At 46.3% G+C, this 14,740-nt stretch overlaps 2 protein-coding genes across 2 annotated transcripts; one reads left to right on the top strand and one right to left on the bottom strand.

The window, feature by feature from the left end:
• LOC123184376 (ankyrin repeat-containing protein At5g02620) lies at positions 1-4,598 on the bottom strand. Its single transcript, XM_044596519.1, has 3 exons — positions 3,826-4,598; positions 1,137-1,681; positions 1-1,043 (listed from the first exon to the last, which is right to left on the bottom strand). The coding sequence occupies exons 1-3, from the start codon at positions 4,538-4,540 to the stop codon at positions 342-344; spliced, it is 1,962 nt and encodes a 653-aa protein (XP_044452454.1). The 5' UTR covers positions 4,541-4,598; the 3' UTR covers positions 1-341.
• An 8,027-nt stretch (positions 4,599-12,625) lies between these two features.
• LOC123184375 (putative UPF0496 protein 5) lies at positions 12,626-14,386 on the top strand. Its single transcript, XM_044596518.1, has one exon. It carries the CDS (start codon positions 12,688-12,690, stop codon positions 13,780-13,782), a length of 1,095 nt encoding a protein of 364 aa, XP_044452453.1. The 5' UTR covers positions 12,626-12,687; the 3' UTR covers positions 13,783-14,386.
• Positions 14,387-14,740: the final 354 nt, after the last annotated feature.

Raw genomic sequence — 14,740 nt, 5'->3', positions numbered from 1 at the left:
CTTTTTTTTTTGCTGACATACTACCACCAGGGGTAAATTTGTCTTTCTACATAACATTTTACATAGCTGGATGGAAAAATGGATGAAAGTGTCACATAGGGAACAAAATGAAGTTTAAGTGTCAAGAAAGGAAGGAAAAAGTTTTTGGGGCCATAACGGGAAGCAAAATTTAAGAAAGGGCTAAATAAAGAATTCTCTCCATATATAAACACGCAACCAATGGCCTACTTGGGTCGGTAGAAACGCTTCCCAATTTACAAAACCAAATCTGTCCAAGAAAGTACCTGATCATGAGCGCCGATACAACCAGCTTACGCACCTACTGAATGTCATTTTCAAAGTCAATGAACACTCTTGATCTTGAGACACTTGACCACGCCGGCGATCACAATGAACGGCCAGAACTGACCCAGCAACATTCTTAGGATCGCCAATGGCAGCCTCCACCATACCCGAACCCCGAGCCTTTTCAGCAGCATCCGCTCACCGCTGAAAACAACGGAGGTGAACCAGACGGCATCCAGAAAAGCGAGAGCCGTGATCGCAAAAGACGCCACGGCCGTCTTGCGTGCAACGGGGACCAGCACCACGTACAGCCCGTACGCGAATGCAGCGCTGAGGCTCCGAGCCGAGCCACCCATGAGTGCCGCCGCGATGACGACGCAGATCATGCGGCTGCGTATGTCAATGTTGTAAATCCCCGCGTATACGAGCATGGTGATGGATAGGCTCGACAGTATGAACGCCAGCGTGGTGGCGATGATGAACACGTGGAAGGCGGAATGCCCAGCGAGCATCGGTGAGCCACCGTTCTCATTGTCGTCGGCCCGATAGCCGCCGGGAAGCGTAAAGGCTGCAGTAAACGCAACCGTCGCGATCAGTACCGAGCCAACGCCAATGGTCTGCGTGGACGTGTTGATCTTCTGCAGCTCTTCAGTTTGGTCTAGCCTAGGAACGTGTTCATTGTAGAAGAGGTCACATCTGAAAGTACCATTCTGAGCGCCGGCATCTTGTAGCAAGTTATGTATTATGATTCTTGCGTTCTGCAAAGCACCGATGAGAAAATTGATGGATTAGTACAAGTCACTGGAACTATATGCATCCAGCACTATTGAAACAGTTACACGATTGCTTACCCATCCGTAATGAACGCCTGCGGGAACGCTGCTCCAGGAACGATCAAGGGGCGTTTGCCCCTTGTAGTTTCTTATATTCAGCTCAACCAATCGATTTTTCATCAGAGCATTGAACATCCATACGTTCCCGAGTTCAACAGCTAAGTGCAGTGCGGTGTTGCCGTCGTCGTCCTGCATGTTCATGACAGATGCTTCAAATTGCTGGCTCCGCAACTTGCAAGCGTACGCGATCACAGACAGGCTCTCCTCTAGGACGGCGACATGGAGGAAGGTCCTGCCCTTGGCATCGCACAGCTCGGCGCAGTCACGGCGACCGTCGAGCAATACGGAGACCGCCTTCACTCTGCCAGCGAATGCGGCCAAATGTATGGGAAACGATCCGTTGCTGTCTGGCTGATACGCCGCGGATGGGTCAGCATCCAGCAGAAAGCTCATCACTTCGTGTTTCCCAAATGACGCGGCGAAGTGAAGAGGCGTGCTTCCACTGGATCGGTCTGCTTCTTTGATGAGGTCCTTGTTCCATTCCAGCAACATTTTTGTTGTTTCTGCAGGACAGTTGCTACTTGTCAGTCTTAAGCAATGTTCGGAATTAAAGTACTAACTAATAACATCATCAATGTATCCTTTCCGCCCATCTTTGGATATTCTCCAGTCAATTGCTAAGCAATGTTGTTCAGAACTATAATAACAAGGTAGTAACATCATCAATGTATCCATCCATCCATCTTTTGACTATGCTCCAGTCAATTTCATGGTACTCACATGCATGGTTACGAATTTCTCAACACTCGCATGACTCTCACCAACATATTTTTCAAACTTACCAACATTTTTTAAATTCTATGATTTTTTATTTCATTACTAAAAATAAAAATGTAACACCAAAAAGAAACAATAAACGAAAAAAGGCGATTCCATGCGCAGGTCGCGTGTTAGCGATCTGGCGCGTACCCGCCCGCTACCGCTACGTAAACATTTTGGGCCGGCCAAAGTAGCTCCTTTCACCTTCCTAGAACGGTTTTTGTTCTTTTTTCTGCTATTTTCATTTTCGTTGTTTCCTTTCTCTTTTTTCATTTTCTTTCTTTTTTCCATTTTACTTTTATTTTTTCATTTTTCTAACATCTTTTTCAAATTCATGAACTTTGTTCTTGAAATCATGAACATTTTCCAAACATTTTTTTATGAAATTAGGAACATTTTCAACAAATGTTGATTTTTTTTTGGAATTGTGACCATTTTGTCGAATCTATGAATTTTCATGAATGTTGTTTGTTTGATGAACATTTTTTTTGAATACTTTACATTTTCCTAATTAGACAACATGTTTTCAATCAGTGAACATTTTTTGAATTCGCAAACATATTATTAATTCACACTTTTAAACTCTTTAATATTAATCTTTTTGAATTCTCAAACAATTTATTCAAATTCATCAACATTTTATGGTTTCTTGAAAGAAAATATAAATTTAAAATTGCTTTTTGAAAATTTGGAACTTTTTTGAATTCCCAAATTAGCTTAGAGAGGAAAAAAATATAAACTAAAAAGAAAAGGCGAAAAAATGAAATGGAAAAACAGGCGCGTCGCGCCCTGCTCATGGCCAGGCACAAAGGGGCGTGCAGGGGAAGGGGGTAGCAGGCCGGACCGGTGGCCAGCATAGCACACCAAATAGGGGAGTAACTAATCAAAGAGCGCTCATTTGGGAGCCTCCTCCAGGGTAACTTGGGGTGGGCTAAGAGCGAGTAAGTTGGCGCGGTCTCAACCACCGCTAGCTATTGTCCTCTGTGTGCTCCCTTTCTTTTTTTTGGACTCAAAAAAAATTAAGCAAAAAAACACTTTTTTTTCATCTGCAAGAGACACGGATTTACTTCACGTGGAGGCACGGATTTACTTCTGCGAGAGGCACGGCCATGCGTCTCGTAAAAAGGAAAAAAATACGTTTTGTTTTTTCCTACTACGAGAGACACGGTTTTACTTGTCGTAGAGGCACGGATTTGCTTTCGCGGAAGGCACGGCTGTGCCACTCGAAAATGAAAAAAAATGTTTTTTTTTGTTTTTTTTCATGAAAGGCACGGATTTATTTCTCGTGGAGGCACTGATTTGCTTTCAGGAGAGACACGATCGTGCCTCTCGCAAAAGGGGAAAATGTGTTTTCTTTTGTTTTCCTACCACGAGAGGAACAAATTTACTTTGCATAGAGACACGGATTTGCTTCTGCGAGAGGCATAGTTCATCTGTTATTCCATATATTTATCTAGAAAATAGTAGAATCAGTTTTTTTATGCAAAACTAGCATTTGATAGCCGGAATATGCAAAGCTGACTAGTCTGGTCTTCAACTTTTTGTAATCTGGTAATTTATTATGGACAAAGTATAATCAGTTTTGCTAAAGCACATCTAGATGTGTCATAAGTATTGCACATCTAAATCTTATGTCATTGATTCTACGCGGAGATCCGTGTGGAAATTTCTTTTTGCTTTTGCTTTTTCTTTCCATACTTGATTTTGTCACTTAGATGTGCAATAACTATGACACGTCTAAATGTGACCTAGACAAACCCACGTAAATAGTTTATATTGGAAATGTGGGGCCAAAGATCCGCAGTCGTAGTATACGGTGGTGTACAAGATATTGTTTGGTTATAGGATGATGGAAACAACGACGGAAAAAGGAGATAGTAGTGATCACCTGTGCCCTTGAGAACAGCCGCATGTAAGGCATTCTGGCCGTCAGGTCCAGAGTAGGACAGCTCCTGGTCGTTCTCATGGAGCTGCCGGGCGACGTCGTCGCGACCCATCTGGACGGCCAAGTAGAGCGGCGACGCGCCATCGGCCGGTGGCACACGGGCCAGCTGTGGTTCCACTGCCATGAGCCGGCGGATCATGCCCCTGTGGCCTAACCGAACCGCCTCGTGCAGCACCGTCTCTCCTCGCCCGTTCTGCATTCTGAGCAACGCCTTCACCTTGTCATCGCTGCCGCCATACTCGGCTCCTCTTGCAAGAGATACGAGATGGGTGACCATCCCTGCCCACCCAGCCCGGGCGGCGCAGTGCAGGGGCGTGTCGCCCTTCTTGTTCCGGGCGTCGAGCAAGTGCCTGGCCTTGCCGTAGATCACAGAGGCGCTCTTGAGGAACTCATCACCGTCTCCCCTCGAGGCAACCACGTGGAGGAGCGAGTCCCGCGCGACGGTGACCACTTGGGCTGGGGCTACCGCAGATGACATCTCGATGTCACCGGCGAGAGCTGATCCCTGCTTGATGTGGCCAAGGAGACGCTCTAGCTGCCGCCACTCGCCGTGCCTGGCGGCCATAAGCAGCTCGGGATGCGGCTCGAACGGGGCCTTGCTGATTTGCATCTGCAGGCTGGTGGGGAAATTTTGCGGTGTGTTGTTGTCTGGAGACATTCTTGGTGATAGTTGCAGTAGGACTAGCTCGTACAGGGCCGGTAGACCCTTAAGGAGCACCTATATATTTTAAAGTGCGCCGACACAAAGTAAAACAAGGATGGAATGCGATTCTTCCTCAAACCACACACGTAAAGGAGCATACTATAAATAATGTAAACAAGGAAGGAATGTGATTCTTCCTCATGCCACGCACGTAAAGGCGCATACTATATAAGGTAAGCAGCAAGTCCTACAAGATTAATTAAGGTTGCCTTGCATCAGAGAGCAAGCGAGCAGCAAAGTAGGATTGTAAGCGAGATGCTTTTCTATATATATATATATATGTCCGGACCACTTAAGCCATCAACACAGTCCTGTATCGATCCGCTCGACGGTTAGGACACACTTTTTTCCGCAAACCAAAGGTAAAGTGGATGGATGAGGGGTGCTTTGCGGGCGTCCGAACAGCTGTCACGCCCGCTCCTATACGGTGGTGTAGAAGAAATTGTGTACCTTGTTTGTTTGGGGTAACAACAACAACAACAACAACAACAACAACAACAACAACAACAACAACAACAAAATGAGAGATTTGTGTTCAGTTACTCACTTTTGCTCTTCAGAACAGCTGCATGCAAGACATTACGGCCGTCGGGTATCGCTTGGTCGTTCTCATAGATCTGCCTGGCGATATCTTCATGACCCAGCGTCCAGGCTCAACAGCTAAGTAGAGTGGCCACGGGCCATCAGCCGGCGGCACACGAGCCAGCTGGGGGTCCCCTGCCATGAGCCGGCCGATCATGTCCCTGGGTTAACATTTGAGAAAACACAGGCTTTGGAACACCGTCTGTCACCCAAACGAAACCGTCTCAACGCTGCCTCCATTCTCGGCCCCTCTTGCAAGAGTCAAAAGATGAGTGACCATTCCACCCCACCCAGCCCGGGCGGCGCAGTGCAGTGGCGTGTCTCCGACGCCGTTCTTGTTCCGGGCGTCGAGGAGGTGGCTGGCCTTGCGGTAGATCACCATCGCGCTCTTGAGGAACTGGTCACCGTCTCCCCTCGAGGCAATAACCACGTGGAGGACCGAGTCCCGCGCGACGGTGACCGCCTCGGCTGGGGCTATTGGAGATGACATCTCGATGTCGACGGCGTCGCCGGCGGGGACAGCTGATTCCTGCTTGATTTGGCCAAGGAGACGCTCTAGCTGCCGCCAATCGCCCCGCCGGGCGGCCATTAGCAGCTCCGGATTCGGCTGAAACGGCGCCATATTTGGCTTCTGGGGGCTGGGAGTAGTTTGCTTTGTGTTAGTTCTCTGGAGACAATCTTGGTGGCAGTGGCAGTGGCATTTAGATGTAGCTCGTGCAGGCGCTTGGTATATTTTACTTGCGATGTGGGCCGAAACTAAGTACGTATATATGACAGATGGAATGCGATTCTGTATCATACCACACACGTAAAGGGCAACTTCCATGATTCCATCGGTTAAACAAGATTAATTAAGGTGGCTTGCATCAGAGAGCAAGCCAGCATCAACGTAGGATTGTAGGGAGAGGAGTGCTTCGTATCCTTTTCCAACATTACATGCCCTAATCCTTGTAAATTTTTGTAGAAAAATAGTAAATTTCGGAAATATGTTTTGTTTCGTTAATTTTAGCTCACACTCAAAAATATATAAAGCTTTTTCTTCATGTGTTATAAAAATGTCATGAGGTTTTAAAAACATTTCTGTTTCATAAACATATTGTTATACATAATCAATTTAGCACTATTAATAATTTCAAATCATTGTGTGTGAAAAAATATCTCCCATATAAATAAATGATTTACTCGTACATTCTACAAAATTCTTATTTTTTTTGAAGTGTTCTCATTTTATAAAATATATTCCTGTTTCATTAAAAATTGTTATCATATTTAGATAAAATATTTCATGTAATTTAAATAGAGTTCGCGCATATTTCAAAATGATCATATACTGTAAAATTAATTCATGTACTATAAAAAATGTTTGTGTAATAATTCAAGTACATTTATTGAAAAATCTACTATTAAATGTCACGCATTCTTAAAAATACTGAAGTAACAAACAATAAAGTTCACATACTTAAAAATTGTTCACATATTTAAAAAGATTGTATTCAGCCAAATAAAAATTGATTGTTCACAGTCTGATGAAATTCTTATTCCATTTCAATTTAGTTTTTTATTGTTCACATATTTTATGAGATTGTATTCAGCCAAAGGGAAATTAATTGTTCACATACTTGTTTGATGAGATTGTTGTTTCATTTAATCAGCCTTTTTTATAGCTAAGATACTTTTTAAAATATTCATGCAATTCAAAGGTAACCACCTATTTTCAAACATGTTCATATAATTGTTAGAATTACCACACCTTGTAGAAAATATTGGTGTAGTTTAAAAAAGTGTCCACACCTTTCTTAAAAAATATTGTTAATCAAGAAAAGAAATTGGCATCAAAAGGGGGCCCGAAAAGGGAAAAAGGAAAATTGGCAATAAATAATGGGAGAAAAAAAACATAGCCAACATGGAGAGGCCATCGCCATTGCTAAGAGGAAGAGAGTGACCGGAGGGACGACAAATGTGGCGCTGTTCCTCATATGCGCCGACGTGGTAATTAATGGATCGTAGGAGCGTCAATTAATTTGGATCAAAGGGAGTAGTATATGTTAAGTCGATCCATGAATTTCCTCGCAGATTTTTATTATAGCTTTTCCGACGGCGGCAGGAGCAAGCTACTGGTTCAGCACCGACGCAAATCGCTACGTCGACGAGCTGTATCCGGACAGCTTGACGAAGGCTAACCCGGACTTCAAAAGGCTCCGTCAAGACTTGGACATGTTCTTCCTGCGTGCCTGCGCGGCCGCGTTGCTCATGCTGCTCGCTGCCAAATGCACGGCGGCTGTCTTGGTGATCTCCGTCTATGCTCTCGTCAAGTGACCATGCATGCAGTTCCTTCGTCAGTTTAAATTAACTACCGAAACCACCCATGCATTTGCACTGCTACACTAGAACAAAAAGGCGCGTGTTGCTGCGCCCGTTCATTTAAATGAGAAAATAACATTAGTTAAAAAATTGAACAAAAGCATGGGACAATTTGTATTTAAATGATAAAATAACATTAGTTTAAAAAGTTGAACTGAAGCATGGGACAATTAAACATACAAAAGAATGACATGTAAATCATATAAGTTGGGTGGTTGGACAATGAAGTCGATAAAACTATGTGTTTCCTTCATCATAGCTAGAAAATATGGTATTTAGGTTAACATGATAAGGAGAAAAATATCAAATGCCGAATTTTTCCTGCCTACGGGCCTTCAGCAATTGTAGGGCTGACAGGCAGTGGTGATGGAAGCTGAGGCAGCGAGAAGCACATCACACATGGGAGAGAATAAGCAAAGCAGAGGAGAAGCTAACACTGCATGAAAAATAAATTTAGCTGAGTATAAAAATACATGGCGAAGCCCAATTTAACCTCGACGAACAATACACCAAGTGTTACACTCGGCTTAGAGTACTCGGCGATATTTTGGACAGCTTATGTTACTATTTTGGCCTACGACTGCAGCTATGTCCCAAGGCTGATTGGCGACATACCGACACCAAGGCGATCAAGCTTTTGTGAATTCTGTACTCTAGAAAAGAACATAGTATACAAATACTGAAGCATGCCGAAGTCAACATGGGCCTAGCAATTGGAAACCTGCACTCTTAAGCAGTGTACTTGAAAAGAGAAACTTGCTTGATTTTCGTTGATGAGATTGGTTGTCTCCATTCTTCATCACCAACACCAAATTTAGAATTATACTTCTGAAATGTAAGGAAACTGAAATGCGTCAGACACTGGAAATGCAGCAATAAAATTAGTATAACTCAACAAGTCAAGAATCTACTACCGATCATGTTACTGGCTAGTAAGTTTGCATAGGTATACGGTATATCTTGCAGAGCAAGCTCTAGGAATTGGGAGGGATTATATCACAACTTGAACCAGGCTGGCTCTTGGACTCCACAAAATTCATGAAGCTGTGCAAACGGGAGGAAACCCAAGACAAAGATGAGCAGTTCAGCCATGGCTTGCTGCCGAAAAGTATTCTGCCACCCTTGGAGACCATCCCTGTCAGAATGACAACTGGTGTGGCTGTGGCGCGGAGAATGCTTACTTGATGCCATCCGTAGCTTTGGATCGACTCGATGGCTGCGCTACAAGAGAGTCGGGACAGCGCAAGGGGCAACCGTCGTCGGCCGTCGACGTGGCCATGGCCATGACCATGACCAGTCGCAACAATTCTTCAATAATAGTCATCGCCAGCCTTCCCGCCTCCACCAGTCTCCTCCTCCCGAGCCCTCCGTTTCCAGTGACAGGGGGGATGACACTTCATCCTGTTGATGCGGTTGTAGTTGTACATAGAGGAGGAGCTGCTGCTAGGGTTCGTGCGTGAGGTCTCTTGCGGAAAAAGATCGAATGACAGGAGAGAAAACAGTAAAGGAGCCCGAGGAGGAAGAGGCATGGCCAGTGGAAGGCGGCACCGACGCGGAGGCAGATGCGCAGCACGACAGCAAGGTCTTGCCGGCGAGATGGAGGACGCTGGCGGCGCATCGCATGCGGAGGAGCACTGGAGATAACGTCCTGGGCCTGTTGCGTGCGAACGGCCAGTTCCTAGGCCTGGGCGCTTGACGGCCCGATTACGGATATGAATGGCAGCTCGTTGTGCGGAGCAGCGGCCCGCGAGACGTGCGTGCAGCGCCTGAATGGACCTGGGCAGGATCTACAACGTCAGTTAGAGTGATCCGACGGCTGAGAGGCTCGAAGCGCTATGGAGGCTCGTAGGTAGCTGCGTTATACTGTTTCTCAATTTGTAACATAATGTCTACGAATCTCACTATTAGTCAGTCATAAGACACTTGGTCAAATTACAATTTTTCAGGGTATGAATGCTCATGTTGACTACTTAACATCGTGAGAAAGATGCTGCCAAAATTTGTTCGCATTGTAATTTGGTATCGTCATCTTAGGAAAATATCATATATGTGCATTGCTTAAAGGAATATTTCATTTTTAACACTTTAAGTTTGCAAGGTTTACACAAAATTTCGACTCAAATTTATTTTATTTAGAACCCTAGTAACTAATACTCCCTCCGATACTAAACCTGGGACATTATTTTGGATCGGAGGGGGCGACTAGCAATTTTAGCATTGTCTGCGGGACAAACTGCAGTGGCTATCTGGACAATCGACCTTGGGGAGTTCCTTATGGCCTCCAATTCATAATCCAAAATCTCCTGGCAATTTCTTAACCTAAGACTAGAATCACGCTCTGTGAGTTGATGTGCCTATTTTGTTGGTGTCCGACAACAAACCTTCCTTATAAGGTCATCGTAAACACCACCAACCACTCCCTCTGTTCCAAAATTACTGTCTTAGATTTGTCTATATATGGATGTATCTAGTCACGTTTTAGTGTTAGATACAACCGTATCTAAACAAATTTAAGACAAAAATTTTGGGACGGGAGTAATATATTTTTTGTTGCCCCTTACTCTCATCTATGTATCATTGATACATGCTCTCTAGATAGCGGGATCACGACACGGTTGGCCACATGATGGACGTGATCATTGCCATCGCATATCGCATTGCTTCGCTGGAGAGCACTTGAGCTACTGGCCATTTGGTGGTATTTTCACCTCTCTCTATTTTCGGTACAAGACTTGAAATTGTTGTATGGATGTGTTGGTTGCTTTATTTATAAAGCGGGGTGAAACTCTGTTTCAAGATGTTTATATCACAAAAACAATCGTGATCGTTAGCTAGTTCCTGTAGGCACCGGATTTGTGAAGTGTAGTGCGAAGCCCCAAAGTTCTCATGGGGCAGTTCATCCTCGCCCTGCTTCAGCTCCAACATTAGCATCCTACTCTAGCCCCGGCGCTCCAAGCAGAAGTTGAACGCAATGTGTCGTGGTCTATGACACTACTACCTTAGCCCGGGTACGACCAGAGTGTCCTATACCGATCCGCCCACACCGCTCTGACCTAGTGCCTAACTAGGTACGCAGTGTAGTCCGGCACCGATTTTACAAAGTGTATCCTCGCTCGTTAACATGAGAGAGAGAGAGAGAGAGAGAGAGAGAGAGAGTGAGAGAGAGAGGTTAGGGACGGCGGTTTCTTGTCATAGTTCACGCGTGGGAATGATACATCGGTTGCCTTTTAACATCCAACTATCTCAGTTGGGTGAGCAATCGTCACCGAGATTCGTGGATCAGTCGGTTTTGTTTCATTAACCGACTGAGTGGTTAGTGGGGGCTAATTATTTAATTATTTATTTTGAAAAAGGGCTCCATGAACCGACTAAAATTTAAGGTTGTACTAGTGATAGTTTTAATGAAATATAACCTACATCTAGTTGGTCGAACCAATAATCAAACCGGAGCCTCGAAGTGCATGCACCCTAGAAACTACCGCCGTATCCGATGATGCAAAAGCTTTTAAGTGATCGCTCCTTCGTTCACAGGTTGCACATATCCAACGAAAGCTACTACGAATTTTGTGAAACTAAGCAAACAAAACACATGATAACAAACAATCTTGGTGGAACAAAAAGCGAGCGGTTTGTGGATCTTAATCAACCGTGCAGCTGGTAATGACCACAACCAGCACCAACCTACCTGCATCAGGTAACCATTCAGCGCGGGGAAAAGCTACATGCCACCTTTCATTTTTGTTTGTGGCAGCAAGGAGCCACAGCTGTGACATTGCCCACACATTCAAGCAACTGTGTTTGATCAGACCAGCTTGCTGGAAAGCAACATGGTGGTTCCAAGACACATCGTTTGTACAAGCATATGCCCCCTTCCACAAGCATGGACCATGTGCCGGTTCTGCATGTGTCCTCTTTTTATTCTTGTCGATCCCAAGGGAAAATTCAACGTGCATTTGTGTGCTATCATGGTCTGCTTTGTCTAGAGAGTGAAATGCTGTTGTATACGTAGTGACTAGGTTCCTAGCTAAGTCCATTGTTGTCCCCAATGTGGAAGACTTGGGCCATACTTGCGCCTATTCTACACAAAAGTTAGCAATGGTAACCATGCGAGCGACGGTAACAACACACATGGGCAGCATGTGTAGGGGTAGCTTGCCCAATGACGCGTAACAGTGCTTGCACCACGTATAGCTTCGTTTCGAAGGCAATAGGTCCCCTAGACCGGTCAAAACAATATAGAGTTCCTGTAGCAAAACAAAATAGTATTATGGCAGCATTGTTCTTACTGTCATATTTATGTGCCGTTTTAAGTGCATCAATGAATACAGAGACAGGGGTATCCCTCTTTCAAAAAATACCGTTCCAATGGCCTCAAGGAGATGTACAACCCTCTGAGTACAGTAGTGAGTTCTAAACATGTATAGCCGACAAGTTGAGTTTCAGAAATATTTTAGCTACAGCTAAAATCATTATTTAATTTCACTGAAATAATTTAAATTTGATTTTGATTGAGGTATAATCAAATATTTTGGAAATTCAAAATGTAATTTACACTTTTGTGTACTACAACAATTACTGAAATATCCCCGCAGAAAAACAATTGCCGAAATATTTTAACTGAAAAACAATTATTAAGAATGTACGGAAATAAATGAAATTTCCTAAATTTTGATCAAATTCGCCCAAAAGTGAAAACCATATGCCACCTAATTAAGCGCGCTCATCCTCCGCTTCTCCCAGCCAAGCATATGGCAATGGCAGACTCGTCAACCTGGATTGCTTTTCCAGCGACACCCTGGCTCTGGCTGCAACCTTGTGCCTCTCCTATCCTAGTCGTAGTCGGTCACTCCCGTGCTGCAATGGTAGACGAGAGAGAAGCAAGCATGCGCAACCACCTCTACAATTTTTGCACACACGTCGGCCGCTCCTTGGTTGCTTCCTCCGGTCGCCATTGCCGGCCCCCACCACCCTACCAAGCTTCCCCATGCGTACAAGTCATGGGCCGTGCCCCTTCCTCTCCTTCACACACTTTCAGATTCCACGGCTATAAGTTTGTCAATCGTGAGCGCGCAATTGTTTCAGAGCATCACGGTCACAGTACGCCACTACGCTCGAAGCTCTGCTTCTTTTCTTCTTGAGTTCTATAGCGTTCGCCGGCCATGGGGAACCGTCAGGGCACAATGAGGCCCAGGCGGCTCAAGAGCGCGAGAGCGACGGGGGAGGAGCTGGGGTCGTACGAGCAGGCGTGCAACGCGGACCCGGAGCTGCGGAGCTTCGACGCGGCGCTGCGTCGGCGCGCGAGCCTCGCCGTGTCGGCGGCGGCGTCCGGGGTGGAGGTGCGGTCCATGTCCCTGGGCTCCCTCCGCGAGGTCACCGGCTGCCTGGTGGAGATGAACCAGGAGGTGGTCCGCGTGGTGCTCGCCAGCAAGCACGACGTGTGGGGGTGCCCCGAGCTGTTGGCGCTGGTGGAGGACTACTTCGACGCCAGCCTCCACACCCTCGACTTCCTCGCCGCGCTCGACAAGGCCCTCCGCCGCGCCCGCGACGCGCAGCTCGTCCTCCACCTCGCGCTCCAGGTCCAAGACCCGGCCGTCCGGCCCCCGCGCGCGCTCGGCGCGCTGCGGCGGTTCAAGGAGGCGGCCGGCGGCGAGCCGTTCACGGACGAGTTCTTCGCCGCGTTCCAGGCCGCGTACCGGCAGCAGCTGGGCATGCTGGACAGGCTGCGGCGGCAGAAGCGCCGCCTGGACGGGCGCCTCCGGTCGCTCCGCGTCTGGCGCCGCGTGACGGGCGTCGTCTTCGCGACCACCTTCGCGGCGATCCTCGTCTGCTCGGTGGTGGCCGCGGCCATCGCCGCGCCACCCGTCGCGGCCGCGCTGGCGGCCGCGGCGTCGCTGCCCGTGGGCTCCGCCGGGAAGTGGGTGGATGCGATGCTGAAGCGGTACCGGGACGCGCTCCGGGGGCACAAGGACGTGGTGGGCGCAATGCAGGTCGGCACGTTCGTCGCCATCGAGGAGCTGGACAGCATACGCGCGCTCGTCGGCCGGCTCGAGGTCCAGGTCGGCTCCATGGTGGACTGCGCGGAGCTGGCGGAGCGCGACGAGGAGGCTGCGAGGTTGGCGATTGACGAGGTGAAGAAGAAGCTAGAGGCATTCATGAAGAACGTGGATGATCTCGGGCAGCAGGCGGACAAGTGTAGCCGGGACATCCGGCAGGCCAGGACCGTCGTGCTGCAGAGGATCATCCATCCCCATTAACTGCTCAAAACCCAGGAGTAGATCGACAGAGATGTGATTCGTGATTCATTTCACTAACATTCAATTTAGCCTCGTTTAGTACACCTGCTAAGTGGATTTTGCCTCGAACTGGTTGTGTTAAATTAAATACTGATGGATCATATGATGAGGACGGCTTAGCTGGGGCAGGTATGGTGCTCACAGATGACATGGGCAGTATTATCTTTTCTTTCCACAGACAACTATTTTGTTGTAGAGATGCACTTGAAGCGGAATTGTGTGCTTGCATGAAGGGCCTTTCATTTGCCATTCAAAGAAGTGATCTTCCAATTATCATTGAGATGGATTCAATCGTTGCAGACAAGCTTATCCAGGCGAAAGAAACAGATAGATTGATCTTTACTTCACTTATCAAGGAGATTAGGTATCTCATGAATCTTCGTGATTGTTGTATTACTCATGTAGCTCGCTCATAAAATAGAGTTAGTGATAGTCTAGCTAATTGTGCTCGTACTGAAGGGAGAACCATGACATGGGTAGGTTCTGGCCCTGATGAGTCTCTAGTGCTAGCTGCTGATGATTGTAAGGACTTGGTGAGTTGAGTAATACAATTATTTCACCCGCAAAAAAAAAGTATATTTTGTGGTTTCAAACGGCATATACATTAAAATAATTGAATTTGTATTTAGTGAACATTCGCCATATAGGAATATTACCCAATGCAATACTCTTTTTCCTTGTCCAATAAATTGAAATCAACCTAATATAGTTTACTGAAAACCTATTTGGCGATCCAATTTACTCTCTTGCATCCCACTTCTCACGTGATTTTATCCATCCGATCAATGGCGGAGCTAGCATGAACATTCTAGTTTTTCACCCTTCCCATTTTTTCGACAAAAATAATGCAAGGATTGGGATTTGAAATCTGGTTACTGAAAATAGGCCAAAGCTATCACATCGGCCAAATAATCAACTA

This window comes from Triticum aestivum, chromosome 2A (genome assembly GCF_018294505.1).
Source record: "Triticum aestivum cultivar Chinese Spring chromosome 2A, IWGSC CS RefSeq v2.1, whole genome shotgun sequence".
Classification (NCBI taxonomy): domain Eukaryota; kingdom Viridiplantae; phylum Streptophyta; class Magnoliopsida; order Poales; family Poaceae; genus Triticum; species Triticum aestivum.
This window is presented reverse-complemented; position numbering and strand designations above follow the sequence as displayed.

Excerpts from the sequence above, each read along its gene's own strand:
- LOC123184376 (XM_044596519.1), bottom strand. The coding sequence starts at position 4,540 with ATGTCTCCAGACAACAACACACCGCAAAATTTCCCCACCAGCCTGCAG. Across the intron at positions 1,682-3,825 it reads GGCTGTTCTCAAGGGCACAG|AAACAACAAAAATGTTGCTG; the intron begins GTGATCACTACT and ends ACTGTCCTGCAG. Across the intron at positions 1,044-1,136 it reads CAGGCGTTCATTACGGATGG|AACGCAAGAATCATAATACA; the intron begins GTAAGCAATCGT and ends GGTGCTTTGCAG.
- LOC123184375 (XM_044596518.1), top strand. The coding sequence starts at position 12,688 with ATGGGGAACCGTCAGGGCACAATGAGGCCCAGGCGGCTCAAGAGCGCG.